At 35.9% G+C, this 25,155-nt stretch overlaps 1 protein-coding gene across 8 annotated transcripts in view; it reads left to right on the top strand.

Annotated features, from left to right (window-relative positions):
• ADGRG6 (adhesion G protein-coupled receptor G6) overlaps positions 1-25,155 on the top strand; it is a 117,235-nt gene that overhangs the window by 12,987 nt on the left and 79,093 nt on the right. For all 8 annotated transcript variants that reach the window (XM_085541562.1, XM_085541561.1, XM_015858345.2 and 5 more), the window contains exon 2: positions 881-981. In XM_085541562.1, the coding sequence (XP_085397688.1) occupies positions 882-981 (100 nt within the window). In that variant the 5' untranslated portion in view covers position 881. The remainder of the gene's footprint in view (positions 1-880; positions 982-25,155) is intronic.

Genomic DNA, 25,155 nt, shown 5'->3' with positions numbered 1-25,155 from the left:
TGGTGTTTTGTTCCTCTATTTTGCTCACTTCTAACTTGCTCAATAAAATGAGGCAGGAGGGTAATAGAAAACCATTCATTTTGTGTATGTGGTTAAAGCTCTGATCATAATCATTGTGGATCTTCTTTCTTGCTTCTCCTTCAGCCCGTTATTGAGGAATTCTTTTGATTTAGCCATTAAATGTCATGTGCACTTGAAGGCAAAGGAAACTGTAATTTCAAATTATAAATAATAATGGTTTTTTATTTAATTGCAGGTTTTTATTAAACAGTACACATGTCCCTGACTTCATTGGTAGCAGAGCTGGACAGCACCTCTAGATTTTGGCAGAAGTTTCAGTTGTTGGCGGAAGATGTAGCTATCAAAGTGCTAGCACTACAAGTTGTGGAAGGGTTGATCAAGAGCTTAGGCAAATTCTTGCACCTCATCTTTATACAGTTAATAACAAGTGTGTGTATACATATATTTAAAGAGCATAAATATTTGTATACATAAATTATGTAAATAGTAAAATAAATCTTTGCAATCTCCAGAAAACCAAAACCCATCTTAATACTTTCTAACTGTAGCCATAAGGCTTGTTTGATTCTTTTCATGAAATATCGCTTCACCTATTGGATCAGAATCCCAGTGATGACCAGCCTTCCCCCCTGTCATAAGTTATGAACCAGGCAACAATATTTCTGACCCGTTATAGGAAGAATAGATATTTCTGTGTGTTTTCAAGTTATGCTAGGGCCAAACAAAATTTTCAAGTTTTCAGCTTTTTTTAATGCTAGTTGCTAGATTGTCTAGGAACAGCATTTACTTGTTTTCTTGTCTTATTGAAAAGCATCTTTAATTGGTACTTTCTTTTCTTTTTTCTCTTTTTATCCTATAGGATGTCTCACATAAATGAAATGTGGTGTTGTCACTGGAAATGGAAGCTGCAGCACTGTCTCTACTTGTTTATCCTGTATATTATATGCATGCAGCAAGCAGGTAAGTTAGCAAATTATCTTCTTGCTTAAATAAGTGGTCCAGGCGCCAAAGCCTGATGACTAAGGATTGTGCTCATGCATGACTGAGTTATGTACAGCATAACATTTTGATGAAAGTGGTGTGTTATAATTATTAGCTGGGCCTTGATAGGCTGTCATATTTACTCCTACTGTTTAATTTTGTTGTTATTTCTGTATCTTTTTACTTTTATTATTTGTTGTTATTTTTTTCTTTGAATTCTTGCTTTTTTTTTTTTTTTCTTGTTTCTTTTTTCTTTTACCTTGGATACATACCTCTCTCTTGAATCTGCTGCGGCTGTAAAACAACTACAATGCACTTGCTATCTTTAAATTCTTTTATGGATCAAATGATTGAATCTTCTCAGCAAGCTGTATGTAGTGAGCAGTCAATTTAAACTTAACATTTAACATTAACTTAATTTAAACTTAACATTTTAGGTACAGAGTAGTGTAACACATTGTGACTGTTTCTTTAAACATATGAACAAGAGATTTCATTTACTAAATGTATTTTCCTAACCACTAGAGTGCAAAATATTTTAGGAGCTCCAGCTGTTTTACTGGAAAAAAAGACCGGAGTTTATTCTGGAGCAGACGAAAGTTTTGGAGCAGCTTGTGCTGCTCTGCTAATTCCATATCTGCTGGGTAGTTTTGCTGTTACAAACTAGCTATTGGAAAAAGGATGTTATATATAGAAAGAATTTCTAGCTTACTTGATGCTGTTTTTTCTCTAAATAATATGTAAAGGGCTTTTTGATGTTTGAATGTAGTGGCTGTGCAGTAGCAGTTTCCAGCTTTTCGTCACTTTAATATGTGTTTTCCATCTCCATTAAACTGTGTAGCCAGGAATGTACATTTAGGACCTGACTGTCATCAGCTGGCTGATGGCCTCTGTGTCCCTGTGATCCTGCAGCTGCCTTCCTCATTGTAAAATAAGTCAGCAATATCTGCTGTAATCTACAGCTGCTGTGGGCTACTGCCTGGTGACTGGCACAGTAAGGCCCAAAGACCTTTAGTCTTTGCTAATTCTTCTTGATAAGAATATGGTTATAAAAAGTGCAGACGGTATAGCAAGAATAAATCCTGTGAGCAAGAAGGCTCCAGCCAGTATGCTGGCAACACTAGACATCCCCAGGTTCAATAGACAAATGTGTTTGCTGTTCAACAGTGAAAGAGATCATAGATAGTTTGCTGTTAATACTCGACTGAAATGAAAAGGAGACATTCACCTCTCCAGCAACCTGCCATTTGGCAGTACTTGCCTGCAGACCCTTAGGTTTCATGTTTCTTCTTTTTTTCTTTTTGTTAATGTGAAAGCATAGGTTATAAACCACAGCTGCAAAATGTGTCCTTTTCATCCATTCTTTTTAATGGAGCAAGGCAAACAAGGCAGGAAAGAATTCTATTTTGTGTCCTCAAAATGTGTCTTTTTGTCTCTGTGCTCATATGGTATCCATAATCTCCCTGGTACCTTAAGCTTTACTGAAGTTACAGAAGAAATATTGTAAAACTTGATATTCATCCAGCTTAGCTAGTGAGCTGTAAGCTTAGAAAGCAATTGGGGCTTATTAAGCTTTGCCTAAAGGAGGTTGCATACAAGTGGGGATTAAGATGATCAGATACAGGTTTTATGGATTATTTATGAGGCTATTCATAAGGAAAAGAATATCAGTCATGCCGTGACATGGAAAAAAATGCAAAAGCAATAATTGTATGGTTTAACTTTTGAAGAACTGCAGGACTTGGCTCACTTTCAGAAACAAAGCTTATGGGAAGGATCACACAGTAGAAAACTTACTTAGAGTAGGAGTGGAAAGACTATTCAGCTGAAAACTGATCAGTAGTGTCAGGCAGTGCAGTATAATCCCAAACTATAGATCTGATACCTTTGAGGAATTGATGGACAGATTCTGATGCTTTACACAGAAATAATTATGATTAAAAAAAAAAATGATAAAAATAAAACGTCAGCTGCCTGAAGTATTGAGGCAAATTGGCTTCAGGTTGCTTGTTGTGTGGGGTGAAGATACAGATGAGATCACCAAGCAGCTTCACATGTTTCTGTTCCTGTCTGTGGTAGCAGTGTGGTGGCTGTTACTGAATCATTTAGCTCTGCCTGTATCTCTGTCTATAAGATTAAGTATATGTCTTGCCTCCCTGTCAAAACTTTGTCTTCCAGTGAAAGCACTGAAATGAAGCCGAACTATCACAAAGGTGATACTTTAAAGAGAAGTAATTAAAACCTCTTCTGTCTGAGGTTCAGACACTCCTCATCTATTTGTTTGTATGTATATTTTGATGGTTTCATGGTGCTCAAAAGAAAGCAAGAAGAGTGAGCGCAGTTCTGTAAAATGAAATGGGCACAGGCAGAAGGAACTAAGAGTTTTTGTTCTAGTGTAAGCAGAAGTGGTAATGGCTAAGTTCAAATATTTGAAGAGATAGCTGCAGTGGGAAGGAAGAGTGATCTTTTTAGACAGCTGAAAGGGCAAAAAATAGAGGTTTAAATTACAGTGAGATAAATGAGGGGAGGAAACCTTATCAAGGAGTAGAGACAGCAGTGGAATAGATTGCCAAGGCAGACTGTGGAATTTCAGTCCTTTTAAAATGTATGCTAATGCCTGCCAGACATGATTAAAATCTCTGTGCTCTTCCTTTGGGGACTGAGAAATGAGTTAGATGATTTCCAAACTTCCCCAATTCCTGTATTCCTTCCTTTTGTCCTTACCCTGGAGAGTTCTATTTTGTTTCAAATTTGGGGAAATGAGAAGATTCCGTGGAAATTCCACATTTCAGATTATGACAGCGATCTTGCTGCGCCTACAAAATAGTGTTTGTGGTTTTGCCTCAATGTCATTTTTATCTGAAACAAGGAAGCAGTAATTCAGCACATTAAGTAATAATTGGTTGCCTCGGATTTGTGTAACTTCACAAGTGCACCTGCAATGGTATAAACATACTTACAATCCTTATTACATTGTTGCTGCATTATGGCCCATGCTGCTGTTATCACAGCATTATTAAGACTGTAGCATGTGTCAGAGTGAGCGCTTGTCCTGTTCATCCATCAGTAAAGTGTGTTGGTGTCAGTAGTCCTCAAGGTTTTTGTAATCAATTCTCAGGGCCTCAGTGAAAGTAAGTTTTAAGTCCACCACAGGCCCTAAAATTTTCATGTCATTTTTTAGTGCTGGTTTGAAGAAAACAAACAAACAAACAAAGCTCTTTCTTATTCATCAAGAAAAGATGGTGAGATGAGAGTAAATCTAGAAGCAAGCTCTTCTCCCACATGGCTGGTAATTGTCCCCACAACAGCCCTATCTGTTGTGCTCCTTAAGTGGGCCTGCAGAAAGTTGGAACTGCTCACAGTCCTGGGAGGGTTTTTTTTATAGACTCTGTGGGTTCAGAAGCCAGCTGAGAGGTGGGGGAGAGAGGTTGATTGGAAGCACTACTATTTGCCACCAGGGCTAGCAGCTGTCTGTGGAAATGGGTTTTATTTGGAACTGCACTGGGCAGGAAGCATGCTTTCTCACCATAGCACTGAGCCTGCCTTCTGCAGACGACGGTCAAAGATCCTATCCCTGGGCAAGTGACGAAATAATTGCCAGCACATTCGCTTATCTCCCTCTTTCTCACCAAGACCTTAGCCCAGTCAGCCAGTGTGACCCTGGCATACGGTGTGGAGGCAGGGAATGCTTTTCCAGCATTATCACTGAGACATTTATCTCTCATGAGTAGCTCAAGGGTGGGAATGAGTGGGTATATATTCCTGCTGATGGCAAATGAGACCGAGAGCATTATCACAAACAAAGGAGTGGAAATTTGCATTTCTGAATATTATGAAAAACTCTAGAAACCTGAAAAATTTTGAATTATTCAGTTTGTCAGTTTCTTTCCTTGCCTATCATCACATGCAATTAAGAAGATTATCAAGGGAAATCTGGTTATTTAGTGAATTGCTGCAAAGTGTTTTTGTTCTGTCCCTTTTCCCTGTCAGTTTTCTTTTGAATTTTGTTTACAGAAAACAAATCAAAAGAAATTATTTATGTCTGGTTTGATATTTACATTCCTGCTGGCTTGAGGCATGTGTTATTCTGTTCATATAAGTCTCGCAGAGAAAAAATGACTACCACCGCCTTTCTTCTATTTTCCTTAGTTGACAGCTTATTTAATGCAAAAGTAAATTACTGTTTGAATGAATTTCACAGGAAGCTGCCTCTCATTACCTCTGTTTACTTTTTTAGCTATTTATTTATTTATTTATTATGTTGATAATTCTTTTTCCCTGAAGTGTTTAGTCCTCTTTGCATTAACCATAGTGGTACCCTCGTAAAAGCACAGTGATTTTACTCACCTGCTACACAACTGCAAGCGAAAAGCAAATTCAGTGTGGTCAGACATCACAAAAAATCAAAGCTGACAGGGCCCTTGCTGCCTTGATTCTCTGCACTCCTTTTTTAGGTACATTCTTTAGGCTAAACTTTTTCTCTAAAGAATATAACTTGAATGAAAAAATAAACCTTTCACTGAAGGAAGCGTCTTTATGACCTTTATCCATTCATGATGTTTCATTGTTAAATGTTAAAAACATAGGCAATTTTTTTTCAATATTGTATGTAACAATGGTTGAGAAAGAATCTAGTTCAGTAGTATACATCCAATAACAGACTCCAAAGTGACCTCTGGCCAACTGGACAGTACTTACAAAGGGCTGCATCTGCTAGAGATTATTATGTAAAGAAATTCATTCCTTATAGTATTTGTCTGCTGTTCTCAATGAAATTAATGAACAGATTTGAACAAAGTTAAAAGTTTCATTAAAAGACTGAAATTGTGGAGGATGTCATTTTTCTCTTTTTGATTAGTAACATAAGTAATATTACATGATGAAGAGGAGGTTTTTGTTAAGAATAGAATACTTTTCCTGATAAAAGTACATAACATATATCCATCAGTTGTGTGACATGCATTTTAGTATGTATTATTGTTTATACAGTGTGACTAAAATGGCTGATTTTATATATCAGCATACCTTTCAGAAATGCATTATTACTCCTGTCAGTCAGCATTTGTCAATGAGGAGCGCTGATCTTGAGGTTTTGCATACATATCAGTAAAATCTGTGATTGTTTTGCTAGGATCTTGGATTTGCTTACTTATTGTGGTTGCTTAAATGATTTGCATAAAGTGTAACATGTAAATGTTCAGTCAAGGCCCCAGATGACATTATCTGATAACTGAAATGTTAATATCTGCCTTTTCCTTACAACAGTATCACAGAGATGTCTGAGATAGGTATACTTGCCCTAGTAAATTATGCACAGGTATTATTAAGATGGAGAAAAATACATAACTTTGATTTTACAGGAATTTGAAAAAATGCTGGAATTTTAGCTACAAAGGAATAAGTATTATTACTTAGAAAACTAACCCAGAAAATGCAATCCTTGTATAGATGGTGTATAGAAATGTTTCTGATTAAATAATTAATACATGTGTCTGAACTTCTCACTCACCGTGGAAGAGAAAGAACTCATGAGAGAAAATAATTATTTCAACTGTAGGCTGCAAATATCTTCTACAAAATGGAATTTAGTATTAATATAATAAGGATATTATGTCAGGAAATATATCCCTTACTGTGACACAGTGAACCATAACTACTTTTTCTGTTCTAAATATGGTAATAGAGGCACCTAATTCAGGGGAAATTATGGCTTCTGGAAACGCCTCTTGTTTTATCTGGATTCAGTTCTCATTGGTGTGCTTAGCTGCTGAAAATGGTAGTCAAAGCTCCAACCCTTGCTGCAGTACAGGGCATACATAACGCAAAGATTCTGTTCTCCTTACATAGGCAGGACCCCAGGTGTCATTTACACTAATTTTATTGTTCTTCTGTTCAGTTTCCACTTTAAGCGTAACTCCGGCCATACATGTTTGATATCTCTCTGTACTTGTTATTCTCATGTCTCTTGTTTCCTTATCTTTCATTGTCGTTTTTACCCTATTGTCTGTCCTACTGGACAACATCAGCGTAGGCTGTATGCTGACAGTTTTCGGTTCGTTACTTTGAGAACAATTAACAAAATTGTTTCCAGATTTCACCCCTTCAAGCATGCTCTCCAATTCCCATTTGGTGAATTACTCCTTCTGTAGCATCTGAACATCTTTTAAGTTATTCAGTACTTTGTCCAAGTTCCAGTGTAGCAAATCATCACTTTTGACAACGGAGGCCACCACAGTTGCAAAAATACATCAATATCAGTTAAGATGCAAGATATTTCATGTTTTACAAACGTGGCAGCATGTCTTATTTCAGAGAAAATTTTTGAAACCTCTTATAGACTGAAAAAACATTTGTTGGAAAATATTTTGGGCAGTTAAAGAGTGACAGGAAGTTAGTTCCCACTCTTAAGAAAACCCCTGAAGTACTTCAGCTGTCTCCCAGTGCATTGTAGACTGATGGCTTTTCAGTGCTAAAAATCCGCAAGAGTTAACTCTAGCAGAACATAGGATAGAGCCATGAACAGACTGTCACGCAGCTAACCTAATTTTTCAAAAGCTTAAATGCAATCAGAGTTTTTCCAGCTCTAGCTTTGTCCCTCATGAATATGCTTCTTAATGGGTGTCAGACAGAAAACTGCAATTCCTTTTTGCAAACAGAGTTTGTTTTGTTTCAGATGCATGCTCTGGCTTCTTGCAGTTCTTCTAATGAAGAACTGTACAGTGACAAATCCATACTATGAAGCTGAAGTCATTTTTTCATCAGAACTTACTTCTTAGGTGGAGAAAAAGACATCATGGTTGAAGTTATAACAAAGGCATCTGTGCAAGTAATGCAGTCCTGTGTGATTTTTGTTCTGCTGTGTGAGGAGCAAGGGGAAGTGTGTTTGTCTCTTCTCATCTTGAATTTAAAGGAAATACCGAGAAGCAGAATTAAATTTTAAATCTTTTACTGCTTCTCCTTCTATTTCTGTCTAAATGTTTTCCAGTTCCAAAGTATGTTAGTGATATATCATATAGCACTGTAAAGAAACGGGAAGCATGCTAGGAATTCTGAACTCAGCTTGCCAGCTGAGTCATTAAATGTAGACAAAGAAACACCAATAATGTGTCTTTTGTACTGGAAACGAAAATAACTAGGAGGTTTTTTGCCGCATGTGTATATCAGTCTATCCAAAGTAATGAACACCAAATCCCCCAGATTGTATCCAACTTGTCATGGATTTTAACTTTAGTTTAAAGAATTGTTGTACTTCAAGAAATCATATCTGCAGTATACAGACAACAACAACAAACAGCTGTAATGCTGGTGTTGAACAAAAACATCATTTGTACAAGTTAAGAATTTTTGGGTTAAAATAATATATATTTTACCAATAATTTTTTAAAGAAGCATAAATTTAGAAAAAAAACCAAAAAACTATGAAATTCAACCCTTCATTGTGCAAACCTGGTTCATCAGATTTGCTGCATGCATCAACTACTCTAGTTAGAGTTTATTGTATAACTAGTTAAAAAAAAAAAACACAGGCTTTTCTTTTTTCTCCGACCTGTCATATTTTGGCTGTTTATTGTTTCTATGCTGTTTTGTTCAGTATTTTGATCTTATTTTGGATTGGACATGCTTCTGCTAAGATCTTATCTCTTGAACAGGCAAAGATACCGTATAGCAGCAATACCAGCAGCTGGGTCTTCCCTTCATCTATTTTAGTATTCAGAGAATTACAATTCTTTTAAACTGATTATTTAACTATGCTACAGACAGGGTGCATTTAACCCTTCCATGCTCATTGGAAACTGTTCATTGCAGAGGAGTTGGACCTTAAAGGAACCCTTCCAACTCAAATGATTCTGTGATATAATAACACATTTCTCTCTTTGCTGGCACATGGCAAACAGCAGGTTGTGCTGAGGATTAAAAAAGCAAATCTCAGTGTGTATAAATATTCACTCCCTCTAATAAAAGCTGTTGAAATTTTTCACGTGGGTAATATCACATGTGTGGTGTCTAAATAACTCCTCACTCATTAGTAAAGCTGTTGCTGTCTATAGAAGTATCTGAGGTTGGTCTATATTACTTGATAACATGGCATTGTTGAGTGACCTTCAATTGGATTATAGCTGAACTCAAGATCAGGGGAGTAAAAAAAATGCACATTTTCTCGTACTTGTCTGCACAGATATTTTCTGAATAATGCATCATACCAACAGAATGTATCAGATGCTAATCCAGTTTATAAATACACTTCTTTTTATAAATGTTTATCTTAATCACTTTTCTGGCGTGATAAATATTGAGTTTGAAGAAATAAAATTACATTAGTTTTAAAAGTTCATTATATTTTCTTCTTTCTAATATAAAATCTTTTCTTAGATAAAAAGCCTTTTTATAAAAGCTAACAAAAAGTAATTTTCCTACTCATAACAAGATTGAAAATATTAATAGTAAGTGTGCCATTTACTTTTTCATATTCTCAGAATGCTAAAATTGAGACAGATGTAGTTTTAAAATATATTTTTGCACATATTTTGGAGTAAGATATAATTAAACACTTCAATAAATGTTCAGTTATGTATAGACTGAAGGTTCCTTCATTTTCAGTGTACATAATACTGGGTTTTGTTTGGTCCCACTGAAGTTAGAGCAAGTTTTATTGTGCCCTTAAAAAGGAGCTGTGATATGCTGCTGTTGAACACTTGTGAAAATCCCTCATTAAGTTTCCAAGCAGAGACTGTTTGGAAGTTGATATATTGGCCAAACCATGTCATTATATTAGAGAAAGCCAAAGTTCTATCTCATGCTTTTAAAAGATTTAACTTGTAGGGTGCTGCAGCACTGCTATTCACAGTGTAGAAGGGAAAAGGCTTGAAGAGAGAAAGAAGAGTTGCTGTGTACACTTGGCAGCAATTATGTGTTGTAACTTGTGGGTTTTGTCTGCACATTACTGTGATCTCACCCAGTAATGCTTGAAAAGCAAGAGAGTTTTGTATTGTGCTTTTTGTCTGTGTAATCCCCATGTCATGTGAATCCCAACGTGGTACTTAAGAACTTTCTTGAACCCCAGCAAAAAAACCCTTCAAGAGTATAAGCTCTCCTAAAAGCACTGATATTGAAAGACTTCCTCTTTCAACACTCTTCTGACTTTATAAAGGACAATTTGTTGGAGTTTTGAGCACCTCGGATTTCCAGATATTATTCCCTGGGAAATGAGCATCCTCAGCAATCTCAGAAACTTAATTAAGGAGAAGACAGTATTTTTGCTTTATCACCCTCTTTTCAGCTAGCTTTATTGCATTCTATTGGTGAACTGTAATTGACAGAAACAGTTAAAAAATCCTAAGAATCCAGTTACCTATCTGTACTCTGGCTGTGGTTTAATCCTAACACATATAAGAAAGCTTTCATTTTCCACTTTAAATGGATTGTTCTTTACTAAAGTGGTGTGAAAGATATTTTGAGGTTTCATAATATTTATAATATATTTTGTAAGTTTTTCTAGAGAGAAGAAAACTCAGCCTGGCCAGTTTCAATCTTTAGGGTGACATCAGCAATGCTTATCTCAATCAGCTACTCTATTTATTTGAGATACGTGAAAATCTGATAAAATATACGCTGTTAGCAGGGATCAAGGCAAGCTACCAAAAAAAAAACCAAAAAACCTAATCTTCTAGTGATACATACTGTTTCTCATTAAGTTTGTATTAGTTTTCCATTATAGAATTCATAGTAAGGAATGATAAAAAGGGATGATGATTTTTTTGTTTTGCTGAGAAGCTCATTTGTGGTACTTCCAATTTTTTTTTTCTTTAGATTTTGTTGTAGTTCAGTTGTCCTTATGTTTGTATTTTTGTATTTCGGGTTTTATCAGGCTCTTATAACAGTCTCAGGAATGATTTTCATTATTACTTCAATATAAGTGCTCATAACTGTACAGCACTGAAACATAAACTTAAAGGTATGCATACAAACACTGTTGGTAGCAAACTTCATTTGATTTTCATGGTATGTAAGAAGACTTTACAACACCACAGTAGTTTATGTGTTCAAACACCAATTACCTGAATTAAAAGGAGTTAATCTGTACCATTAGATACTACTGTTGGGTGTGCTTGCCAATTTGTCAACAGTAATGAAATATGAAGAAGGCCAATATGGGCCCATATGCCCAGCCTGAGCATTGATCTAGTAAATATGTTTACACGTGAAATTTTTTTGGAATTATATGTACATACAGAATTTTCAGTAATATTAACAATTCACTTTCTATTTTTCTGAAATTATAATGATGCTCCGTGAGTCCCTTGAAGTTATAAATGTTAAAGGATAGTGCTTATGTTATTTTCTCCATGTAGCATGATGTTCCCTAAATTTACCAATAGGAGTTAGCATTATTACAGGTCTGTGGAGATAGGTTGCTTAAACGTACAATTGGCCATTACCCTGTGCTTGTGTACTGTCACAAATGATGCCTGACTTGTCCTTGATACTAGTTAATAGTTAATATTGATGTTAACCAATATTAATCATATGTGTGATGAAAGCATTTCCATAACCATGACTAATTAAAAAAGCCCTATAAAATAGCATATGTCATTATGCATCTTAATCTTTAATATAACAAACTTTTGAGCTAACCTTCTAGAACTGCTTAAGGGTAAACATCCACATGGAAATACACGTGAGCATATTTGGATTGTGCAGGTGAATCTCCTCTACTGTCTGTTTAATGCTGACAGATTTATAAGTCTACTACAATGGCACAGTGCCTTTGTGCACACTTGAGGTTAATTTTGTTCTTTAGTACAGGATGCTTTGTTCATGGAAAAATGTATTTGTACGTATCTGAATGACTGTTTTCTTCTTCACTGTGAGAATTATAATCATCAGAAACATGGGAGATTGGGAGAATAACCAGATTCTGAACTGCATAGAGAAATCTAGCCAATTTCAGCTGTTCAGCAATTCAGTAACCTGGAAATAACAGTATTGAACAATTGCATTTACCTCTCCAATTTTCAGTTCTTACATCCACCATGATTAAATAGGTTTTAGTTTACAAACGTAGCTTCTTTTTGTCATTGGCATCCAGCTTTCTATAGAGCAGACTTGCTGGGAGAAAGAAAACAATACAGTTTGTAAAGCTTTTGCTTAATGTGTACCCAGAGCTGGGATAGGTAAAATGAGGCACTGAATTTTGAGATCTCGTGGCTAGGTTGGTTGAATTATGTTCTGGAAGACTAAATGCTCTCTGAGTTTTGCCTGCTGGGGATTGCTGATTAACTTGTTTCTTTCATGTGTCTGTTTTCTGAGCCTGATCTGAAGCTGTGTGAAGAAGAATTTACTCTTACAATTTCAGCTGAAGTGAATAGGCACTATGTTGACAATATTAACATTTATATAAGGCTACAGATAGTGAATATATTAGGTCCTGTAAGTATTAAATTGTACACCTAGCATCAGAGGACAATTCTGATCTTGATAGTCCTCAATTCTCCTATAAAAAGAAGTTAAGAATCCTTCCCTCACAGTCAGATCTTAAGCTTTTAATGAATGACTCTTTGAGAGACATTCAAATGTTTCACTAATTAACACAACAGAAGAGCTTGTGAGGAAATTCAGACTCAGGAGAAGATTTGAATTGCCACAAGGCTGAGGGTCATACACTGAAGAATGAAGGTAAAGCAGGCTTCTGGAAAGTTGCTTACTGCATGAGATTTGTTCTTCCTGTGCACTGAATGAGGTCCTGCAAAAACAGTAGTGTGTGATTATGTAATTGAAGATATTTTTTTTTTTCTAATTATCTACGTACAAAGGCCAAACAAAGGTTAACTCTGGCATTTCCTAACGTCAGTGTCCTTGATTTTGCAATCCTAATGGTGTCTGCATGTTCCTGGGAGTGGTTTCTAATGTTTGTGCATATATGCAGAGAGAGAATCATTGTTAGAGATGCTTACTTAGAATTTTAATTTAACACATACAGAGAACCTTTCTTTCTTAACAAAAAGCTTTCTTAAGAAAATATTTACTCATTTTTCTTGTTTCATCCATTCATGTCTTCTCACTGTGAATGAACACAGAGATGTGTTTTCTACCACATCTCTGAGACAGTTGGAGGAAGCTGAGATTGACAGTGATTGGAATAATTGTGCCTCTTCACTGTAAGGCAATTTACTCAGTGGTAGAACTTTCCTTTTAATTTCATTATTACTGCAGCCCTTGTACGATCCAGAAACTATAACAATAGGAGCCTGATTCTCGATGACTTACCTAATACCAGAACATAATATTTCGTAATGAAAAAAGGAATATAGTGTTTTTATTGTAGTACCTTTTACATGTAACTATCACAAGTAAATCTTCTTTCTCATTATTATTATTATTTTTTCACATCCATAACTTCAAGGGGATTTCTTGTTTCACATTTGGCATATATCCTTTGCCCATCTTATCCAGTACTTTTTCTCAGGCAATATTATGCACAGATAATTTGTTGATTTTGTTGTTGTTGTTGTCTAAAACAATGGTAATACTGAAGCATATAGCAACTCTTAGCTTACTGATGATTGATTTGTCCTCTTGGGGAAAAAGTGGAAAAAACAAACAAACAAACAAACAAAAAGAACAACAACAAAATAACAAAAAAACTACCTGCAACACTGTATTTGAAACAGAAGACTCGGTGTTACTGTCAGCAAAAGAAAAGTAAGAAAATATCCATCTAGAGAAGAAATGTCAAGGCTTCTATTTCTCCTGAAGTAATATGTGAAGGAGCACTTGGGAAGTGTTGGAGTCTGGATAAGTAAATCATATGCTGAACAAGGTTTGAATGAAGGTGGCATTTTGCTGGGATGTAGGGCTCCAAAATGCGTAAAATCTTTGTGTAAACTAAGTAATGGCAGGGTGCCCAAAGCTTTGTAGAACCATGTCTCCGTTTTTGGCAAAACAAAAAAAAAAAAAAAAAAAAAGTGTAACATTTTGTCAAGAGTAGGATATCTTTGATGTGAAGATCTGCTACATGAAAGACTGCAACTGGCATTCAGTGCCAATTGTCGTCTTGCTTCCGTAATGTGTTTGGTGCCAACATCCTTAAAAAGAACAAGGATTTTAAAATTCATAAAGTATTAAATTTGAAAAAGGATTTCCTCTAAAGCCGAGTTTTTGGGTTTTTTTTTCTGCTTCAGACACGTAGCTAATGGTAGGATAAAAGAGTCTTTCAGAAATTACTTGTTTAATAACTTTCAGTCTTTGAATTACAAGTAATCAAGTAAATTAACTGTTTTATAACTATGGGCTATTCTATGGATCACTGTCTGCTCTTGAAGCAAAAGTATATCTGCTACAGATTTAGCTCAGTGGTCCAAGAAGCTCAGTAGTCATAGATGGGCACTTGGAATGTACAATTACAATAACTAATGTGCACGTTGCTTTCTCCCAGACCCCACCTATCCCCTGGCTCTTTTCATTTCAGGAATGATAATATTACTGAGGGTTGTTTAGTAGCCAGAAATGGATTTCTGCCAACGAATGGCCCAGTCTTTCTTCGAACCCTCACATCCGTAGTTGTCTTGAGGCAGGGAAGGCCACATGTTCGTTTCCTGCTGCACAAAGAACCACCTTTTTTTGCTTATTTTGATCCTGGCTTCATTTGGTGGCCACTTGTTATGGAAGACAATGAGTAGATATCCCCCCCTGTTCCTTTTTGCCATAACACACAGACTATTTGTAGACTTTTTTCAGATTTCCACCATCCATCTCTTTCCCAGATTGAAAAGTATTTCACTAGTCCCTCACTTGCCTTGATCATCTCCACTTGGGACCTCTGCCTGTGGCTCAAGGTCCTGATATAAGCAAAGGCTGGGGCACTCCCATATGCCCTGGGCTACCAGGTGGGTGGGAACCAGAAGCCAATTAAGGGCTTTTACTGTGCTCAGGATTCTGTCTACAGTTATCTACATGGAATTATATTTGTTGATTTATAGCCTCGTCCCTCTATTTTATAAATGACTTATTTCTGCAATTATTTACAGTTCACCTTCAGTGTACATACTATCTTGAACAGCATTGTATCATCATTGTATTTGTGCTCATTTACTGCTTTCTATACTAACTAATGGGGAACCCAGCAAAGACCACTGTGGAACTCCACAGGTTACTTTCTTGCTTTTTTTACAGATTCCCGTTTACTCCTACGCTTTACTTTTTAACCAATTATTTATCCATGCTAGAATTTTCCAAATTATGTAATGACTGCTTAGTTTCCTTTGAAGTCCTTGGCAAGACTTATTTGCCAAAAACATTCTGGATATCCGAGTAAATTGTCACGTTTACTCAAGTAGTACAACTGTAGAGAACTCCAAAAGGTTTGTAATACAGTGTCACAGTATAGAAATAGTGTTGAGTCTCCAAAACGCATTTCACTTATCTAGGCATTCATTAGTTCTAGCATGTCTTATACCACAGATCCTTTGTTGTGACTGAGGCACTAATGTGCCCAGTGAGGAAAAATAAGGTTGGAGTTAACCAACTTTACCTGAACACCAATTAGTGGCAACCTTTAAATATATTAATGTTATTAACAGATCTTCAGGATGAATGGCTGGTTGAACTGTCTTGAAAATAACCAGGTGTTTATTCATGTTGACAACCAGTGGAAAAGACTGAGTGGTACTTCTAGTATTATTAAACTGTAGTGAAAGATTTGAGCAGCTCCCTTAAGTGCTAGTTCCTCGTTATGATTTTACCCTAGAACCACTTTTGCAGATCACAACTGTGAATGTTAGCTGAAGAACCTTTTCAGTTACAGTGAATGGATAGATAGTGCTTTAATCATCTTGAAAAACATTCAGTTTCTTCTTCATATGAAACTGCCTCAGACTGAGGGGGAGAAAAGAGCATGAGTGTCACTGCAAAAAGAATGCATGAGTTTCTGCCTTTTTTTTCTTGTCCTTTTTTTTGAAATGCGGAAGAGACAGGAATAAACTCAAATGGAGAAGGAACTAAAATCATCTTCAGTTCACCACATTGTTACACACTCTCACGCAAATGTAGAGATAAGTCTGTCAATTCTGCACAGTGCAGATCTGGTGGTCATGGGTCTAACCTCTATCCAAATGGATGGAGCACTTCTGTATAACCTTGTATGGACTTAGATATGGTCAGATAAATAGGATTGGTTATTTCTTATTGATGACCAGTTCAGAGATTTTAAGAGATTTTTATATCTTTCTGTTTAATAGACCATGCAGAAGACAGTTCTAAGTGGAAAATAACCCTGTTATGCTATTTCTTTTCTTTAAGTAAATCCAAAAGCTAAGAAACTTCTGATACTATAACTTCCTGGAAAGTGATTTTTTTTCTCAGGATAGGAAGGCTTGTAACTTTTAGATGAAATAGAAAGGGTTGCATTTGCAGGGAATAACAAAAATGGTCTAAGGAATAAGAAAATCTAGTGTGAAGAGGTGTACACAAATTGTTTGATGTATTTACGCTATTAGATTTTAAAATTCTTTGACACTTTCAGCAGTACAAGGAAAAAAATATGTTTTTCATTTATCCCAGTTTATAAAATAGCAGATATGAGTGGGTATGATTTATAGCTAGAATTCTTCTTCATAGAATTCTTTTGAAACTAAAGTCATTACTTGCATGCAAGGAAGGTCTCATGAGCAAGAGGCTTCTTTATACCTGGACAAAATCCTTGGTGTGATTTTATCACTTTTCTATTCTAAAAGTATGATCTTTTACAACATTAAATGCCAAAAAGGAAGAAAATGATGTACTTTTGGAGGTTGTAGTATAATTATTTCTAATATACCTGTTTCCAATAGTGTCTTGGTCCTCTACAGTATTTATCATCATTTGGACGTTGCAAGGTTAAAAAATTTGGACACTGGGACAATCGTTGTCTTACTGTCATTAATATTTGCTTTGAAATTATACACATTTCATATGGCATTTGTGCTGAGAGTCAAGGAGTATAACCAGATCAAGGTGATTTCCTGTTACAAATTTTGAAATGAAACCACATCTTCAGTTTGTCTTGACAGCAACGTTCTGGGAGAAGCACCATCTTTGGGCAGAGTAGACAGGTTGTTTTGAGTAGAAGTCTGCTAACAGAGCCATAGCTCTGTTACAAATAGACCAAGGTAGATTCACAGCCTTTAGGAAAGGGATGTGAATATGTGGGTCTTGCTGAAGGAGTTGGGGCTTTCTTTTAAATATATCGTCCTGGTTTCATCTGAGAGAGTTGATTATCTTCAGAGTGTCTGGTATGATGCTATTTGTTAGCTTTAGGAGAAAAAACAGTGTTGATAACACATCAGTGTTTTCATTGTTGATGAGCAGTGCTGTACAGAGCCAAGGCCAATTCAGTTTTCTTAGATTCTACTGACCTACCAGTAAGGGGCTGGGTGGGTACGAGGAGCTGGGATGGGACAGAAGCAGGACAGCTGATCTAAACTGATATGGATATTCCATACTATATGGTGTCATGCATAAAACTGGGGGAGTTGGCTGTGGTGCTTCTCAGGCATTGGCTGAACAATAGCTGTCTGGTAGTGAGAAATTGCATGGTGCGCTGTGCATCATTTGTTTTGTAATATATAACTATAGTTACAAAATAATGTGTATATATAAATATATATATATATATGACATACATATATTTATGTACTGTGTTCAGTTTTGGGCCTGTCACTACATGAAACGCAAGGCCTTGGTTCGTGTTCAGAGAAGGGCAGTAAAACTGGTGAGGGGTCTGGAGCACAAATCTTATGGGGAACGGCTGAGGTAACTGGGATTATTTCCTCTGGAGGAGTCCCAGAGGAGATCTTATTGCTCCCTACAACTGCCTGAAGGGAAGTTGTGATGAGGTGGGATTTGGTCTCTTCTGCCGTGTAACTCGTGATAGGACTAGAGGCAATGGCCTCAAGTTGCTCCAGGGGAGATTCAGATTGGATGTTATGAAATCTTCTTCTCCAAAAGGGTAGTTAGGCTCTGGGATGAGCTGCCAAGGGAGGTGATGAGGTCACTGACCATGGAGGTGTTGAAGAAATGTTTAGACATTGTACTTAAGGACGTGGTTTTGTGGGAAGTATTGGTGATAAGTGGATGATTGAACTGGATGATCTTGGGGGTATTTTCCCACATTGGCAATTCTATGGCTCTGTCATTCCATGTTTTACATTACCATTGCTATTTTTTATCTTCCTTTTTGTCTTTGCAAATAGTTGTTATCTCAACACACAAGTTCTACTTTCCTTTTTTTTCTTTTTTTTTTTTTTCTTCCCCTCTGATTTTCTTCCTGATCGTGCTGTGAGCAGAAGGAGTGAATTAAAGGTTGTGTGGTACTGAACTTTCTACTGGGTTAAACCATGACATATGTTTAAATATATTAATAAATACATTCACCAATATTCATCACATAATTATCACAGACTTCACTTACATCAACAACAAAAAATTGCTCACATCAAAATCAACATATCATTACAATAACAATAAAGAAGGACAACATACTCACTCTCTACGTCCCTTCACCACATTACAATAAAAAGAAATCATCACAGTTATTACACTCTCTATGTCACATAACAGCTGTTTTATCAGGATGTGACACCTCATCAAAAGCAGTAGATGCTGCAGGGTTGACTTTCCAGACCACTGGAAATGCACCTGCATTTAACACATATATATATCATCGACCCTGCTTCAACACAATCCCTTCACCACAGACAGACAAATTAAGACTATTCTTAAGATAAAGAACATTCAGAATATTTGAACGTAAATGTGATGTGATTCAATTTTACTGATGTGTTCTCTGTGGAAAGTCGGTATTATTTTTAGTATGCAATATTCCCAATTTAACTCCATTATGATTTTGAATTTATTATGTTTGTAGAGTCAAGCCCGCAGATAAAGCTTGTGAACTACCTAGATGTTTTAAAAAAATAAATAAGATGTGGTTGTCTGTCTAGTCTTAAATTAAAGATGACAATTCTGGTGAAAGTTTTGAAGCCATATCTAGTTTTGAATCCATAACATGCTTTATTGCCTAAAAACACTCTCCTGCCATTTCCATGCTTAAAGCTGCTCCTGGCAGTTCACTTCATTTCAGTTTAGAGTTCAAGCTGAAGCAGATCTACCAAATGAGTTAAATAAATGTTTAGTGTGCCCCCATTTCTTCTACACATTGCAACACGTAATTTTATCCTGGAAGATGTGGTCAAAATCCCATGACCATTTAGATCAGGTTTACATTAACCTTTTTGTTTATATGGCGTAGCATGGAGATAAGTGGGTACCTGCAAAGGTCTGTTCAGTATTGTAAGTCTCTTTTGCCTGGGAAGAAAGTGTTTCACCCCTTTCTGTCCTAGAGAGGCAATCAGACAGTGCTCTGCAATTTTCAAAACTGATCCAGATATTACAAAAAAAATATGTAAGTGGTTACCACCTATGCTACTACAGTCATTTTCTTTTCTGTAGTTATTGCAGCCTGAACATAATGACTCAATTATCACATGCTATAAAATGCTATAATTGCTTTAGTACAGTATACTGTCAAAACCTGTTGTGGCTGTACTTGAGATTGAATGCAGAAAGGGATGGGAGCTGCTTTGATGGAGAAACCCCTGCAGCAATAAGAATCCCAGCAAGGCTATATAGAACATCTGAAAGCTTTCCAGACTGCAGGTCTTTCCACAGTTTACTGCACAATAATGCTTAAGAAAACTTAAGAGAAGAAAGAAAATATCACAATTCCTGGAAAGCTGTTTGAATGAGGAACTGAGTTGTTATTAAATTTGATTGGTTTTATTAAAAATATATTGGGTTTTTTTGTTGAAAATGAAATGTACGTGTAACTTGCTTTTGCCTCACAAAGCTCGTGTTTTGGTGATCAGATACTAGTTTAAGATCTGTATTGCTTCTACAAAATGCAAGCTTGTTTTCCATTCTGTCATCTCTTTTTATTATTCCTTACAATGAATTATGTAGTGGAAATCTTATACAAACCTAATGTGAAATGGTGTGAATTGCTGAAAGACTAGGTTTCAAATTTTTTTGGTAGATTGTCTCGATCCCTGCTAACAGAAATTATTTTGTCTGGTTTTCACATGTCTTACTTCCGAAGAAATGTAACAGGATAAAACTTCTAGCTCAAATCATGAAATCACAGAACCACAGAATGACTGAGATCAGAAAGGGCCTCTGGGAGTTATCTGATCCAATGCCCAGCTTAATTAGGAATGCACAGAGAAGACTGTCCAGGCCCATGTCCAGACAGCTTTTGAAGATCTCCACACTGTTTTAATGATGGATAAAAATGCTGTCTTGAAAATTCAAATCAAAGATTTGAGTCATTGAATTGACTTCAGGGTTTTAAAAGGATTTGTCTAAATGTTTTAAAGGCTAGTTTTGATTGACTTGAGGTCATTTATCTGAAATTATCTCACAGATTTTTGTTTTAAAGATGGTTCCTTATTTTTCCAATTTTTATAGACGTATGGTTTCCTATCCAATTCCTATGCTACATATTGTAATATCTGATTAGCAACTGTCCAATTCTTTTAATTTTCCATTTGTTTTCTTTGCTACACTATATTAACATGTCCAGATTGGTCAACTAGGTTCTATATTCATATCAGATTTAGTATCTACAGATACTAAACAATTTTCCTGGTTTTTGTACACACAGAGAGCTACAGTGTAGTTAGTTACCCTCAGCTACACTGAAGACTTCTCTATTGTTTTCCACAGACTTGGAGTGTAAATTTCACTGAAATAAATAAATTAATAAATAAATAATTGCAATGATTGGTGCTATTGTCAGCCTTACAGCTTTTAAAATAAGTTAAATTATTTAATTTAGTAAGAACTGTGAGTTCATGTTTTGCCCCTCCTCTTTTAAGAAATTGGATAAGAGAATTCCTTAGCTCCTGGAAAGCAGCTGTTTTGCAGATCTTGGTACTAGAGTCGATTGTAGTACTTAGATTAAGAGGGAATATTTTCCATAATTTATAGAGTTTGCTATATTGACTGTGTTTCGGTAGAGGTACTTGAGAGTACATAGTAAGAAAAATCCAGAAGAAAGAAAATATTAAAATTTATTGACTGAACTCTTGAGGAAAAACCTAGGCCAAACAAAGTGTATCTGTCATAAACTGAATTAAACTTCATATTATCTACCTTAACATTCTGCCACTCCTGCCTTGGGAGTCTATGACTGTTCGCAACTTGGTCTCTGACTTCCATTGAAGGGAGAACACTCTCACAGGACTGTAGCAAGTTGGATCTGGGTAGTTGTGACAGTATGCAGAATACAGCGACTGCTTGGTTGTGTATGTAAGTAGTGTAAAAGGAGTTGTTTTAATTTGTCTTATCCACGACAATTATACGCTGCAATCAGGGTGAAATGCAAGACTTCCTTTACTTCCTGTTTACACAGACTTTATCCTCTTTTACTCTGTGTTTCTTAATGATGGTTTTGAACTCTCCCTCCTTGTTCCTCAATACTCTGACAGCTTGTCCTGCTTAGTTCTGCCACAGACATGGTGTTGGATTAATGTCTGCAGAGCTGTTATTAAATTGCTCATGACTCATTCTTCTCTTGCTTGCATGAGTGAAATACGCCTGCTAAAGAAATTATGCATGGCAAGGTATACTTAAACAGCCTGCTAAGCATGCTGAGCTATGTTTTAGCAGATCTGCATGGGAGGATTAATCTTCCTAATGTCTGTCCGCCATTTTCTGTTTCACCTCCACATGAGTGCATTGCTATGTTCATATAGCAAGCAAAGTAGTGTCATGGAATGCCTTAGGGTGTCTTCCATGTTGTTAGATTACCTATCATGATTTGAATTAGAGCTAGGACACATAAAATAACAGTTACACGTTTTTATGCCACTTTTTGCCTTTCTTGGCCCCATCTGTGAAGATTACATATTGTCTGAATTGGGATTTGCATTTATGTTTCTCTTTTCCTTTGTTATTTGTTATTTTCTGCATTTGGATAGATAGTAGAGACATAGAAAAACACTACTGGAATAATTTGAGAGATTACTTCTTGTTTGTGCTGGCTTTGTTCTTGCTCTGTGTGCCTTGAATAATGACTCAAAACTAACACCAAAGATTAGTGAAGTAATAAGAACTTTCTCCGCTCTGTTGCCTGACAAACATCTTAAGCACTCTTTTTATTTCTGTTAAATTTTGTGTATTTAGATTGTGAAGTAGGTAATTTATTTGCATTTCAAGAACCATATATGGCTACCAGTCAGGTCATGAGGTTCTTTTTCAATCAATTACAGTTTTTCATGTTTGAGTCTAGAGTGTTTGATCTGAATCCCACTGTGAGCAGTGAAAACACTGCTTGGAGTTATAAGAGTTTGGATGAAGTGTAAAACTAGATGGTCATATAAAGGACCATGAAAGTAGTAAAGCTTCTGATGAACATAGAATCTCAAACTAAAATAAAAAGAATAAGCTGTATTATGAGTGACACATTATTTGTATAGTATAATTCTTAAACAGTAAATGTATATATGTTTTTTTTTCTTTTTCTTTTTTTTTTTTTCCCAAGTATCTAGAACATCTCAACGGACAGCAGTGAACAGAGTTCACCCTAACTTTGTTCCTGACACAATGATACGGTACAAATGTGGGAGACAGACACTATTCATACCAGGCTCCTCAGATTGCTTTTGAACACTTTACTGATATGCTTCATTAACCCGTGAAGTGAATTTTCAATACAGGGAAATGATCATTAAGATAAGCCATACAGGAGCTGAGATAGAAGTCATAAATAGGTTCATTTATGAACCCAAGTTTACAGTTTGAAGTTTAATAGTTTAGGTTACACAATGTATGTGACAGAAGTAAGAAGAGAAGCAAGCGTGAAGAATGCTACTTTGTTCTATTTACTGTATGAGGTAAGCTTAAATACCTAACTTCTCTATTTAGCACGTTGTGAAAGGTCATACTGGTAATGCACTGTAATGGCAATAGTCAGTGCCATAGCAATTGGCAGATGCTTTATATTCCACAGCTTTTTAATTGATTTTTACCCATGGCAAATTACTTGGATATTATTCTGTGTCGTAACACTGAGATAGTCCTGTTGCCTCCTGCATCCAAAGTTTACAGTTAACTGCACAGTCTCAACCCTGTAATCATGGGTGAAAACATACTGCCCTTTAACTGTTTCTAACTTGTTATGGTCTGCAAAGTAAATCTATGTTGAAGATGCAGAATATCCCTCCCTCTTTTTGAGAAGCATGTTGGTATATTCTTTGAGCTTGCACCTCTGCTGACTGAAATGCTAACTTAAAGGTTACTTTATCACCAACTTCAAGATTTTGAGTATTTTAAGTAATTGTGATTAAAAAGCATAATCAGAAGTAAGTAATGTGAAAGCAGTGGGAACTGTAAGCACTCATAGCACTTCAGAGTTAAGTGTAAAATATTAGAGGTAGATTAGTGTTTGCTCTCTTAAACCTGTTTTACTTTGGTTATCAGTAACGATATCGCACTGGAGGACCAAGGGCTTAATATCTTAATGCATTCAGTCTCTGAGGTTTTTAAGGTTTCAACAGGAGTAAACCTGAAGTCAAACTGATCACAAGAGGAGATCAGATATTCTGTGTAGATATTAAATGCTGACAGCAGACCCTAATTAATCACATACTTTTGTATCACTGTTAGTTTGTATTTTGGGTGAGGCAAAATTGGTAAACAAACTTCATCTCTAAGTAAGAGAATACATTTTTTTTTTTACTGTGGCCTTGGAATAGGCTTGCCTTATGAATTAGTGAAACTGTAATGACAAACTGTAATGGCAGCATTGCTGTCACTGGTGTTTTCTGAGGATGAGTTTTACTAGAACTACTAGCTGGAAAGTTTCAAAGTGAAGATTTTAAGTTTTGAGATGATGACACATGTTGACTTACTCCAATGCTTTGGTGAATACAAAACAACTGCAGAGTTTTATATTTCACGAAAATACTTCAAGTTAATCTCAGGCAAAAGGAGTAAGAAAGCAAACTGGGAATTGGCTATAATTACGTGAATAGTTAAGCAGTTAATGCAGTACAATGTGTTAAAGGTCAAGTAAAGGTGCAGTCACTGGCTGTAAATTTTAGTGTATAGTCATTATTAAGAGAACAATTTGTCCGTTTACTTTTATAGGAGGATGATGCCATGAAGTTCTGTCTCGTACTCACTTCCTGTCTCATTTCAAGGAACACTGTGCACCTGTCATTATACTTCCTAATCTTTTAAAACCTCCTTAAACTGTGCCTCCAGTGCTAACAAAATACCTTTTTCCTGTCTACTTTATATGTAAATAACAGATTTATGAAAGAAGTTTCCTTTGGTTGATTGCCTTGGTTTGGTTTCAGAAATTACAAAGCCAGTCAATTGTAAAACTCTGTAGTTTCCATTAAGTAGCAAGTGTTTTAGATGTTGTTTCCAAATAATGCTGATGACTGCAGAACCATTGCAGAAAATAAAGTTCCTCCACAAGAAGCAAGTTCTGTTTGAGACTAAGAAAGTCTTGTCCTTATAGTGTATTCAAGCTGAAGAACTTGCTGATTTTGATTTGGGAAACAAGAAGTCATAAGCCAATTTTCAGAATTTCTCTTTCAGTAAAGAATAGAGTTTTCGTGGTATTTGACTGCTGAAGCCATCCAATATTGCATAGTTAAGTGTGATGCATGTTTTGAACATAGAAACCTGTAGTAAACATATTTTAAAAATCACATCAATATCTAGAGACACATTAGTTAAGATGTAGACAAATAATAAAAAGAAAACATAAAGCATTTTGAAACCTAGCAACTTTTCATGCAAAATTTGGTCAAAGCTATCATAGTTTTCTTGCTGTAGAACATATTCCTTATTATTTATGTTGAGCAGTCACAGTTGGTGAAACAGACACAGATTAGTTATTTACTTCTGATTCAATAGTTTTGTATTTATTTTCTTACTTTCAGTAAAGAAGCAGGGCACAAAAGAAGTGGGGCTTATGTTGTACATCCTCAAGGATCTAAATGCTTGTAATAGGATCAGAATAAAGTTCCTAACTTTGGAGTCCATTCATCTATGAAATACTCTCTTCTAGGGAACTGGTAGAAAAAGCTAATAGAGTTGGAAAAAGCA

Source organism: Coturnix japonica, chromosome 3 (genome assembly GCF_054131305.1).
Source record: "Coturnix japonica strain WE chromosome 3, WE-NBRP24, whole genome shotgun sequence".
In the NCBI taxonomy this organism is placed as follows: Eukaryota; Metazoa; Chordata; class Aves; order Galliformes; family Phasianidae; genus Coturnix; species Coturnix japonica.
This window is presented reverse-complemented; position numbering and strand designations above follow the sequence as displayed.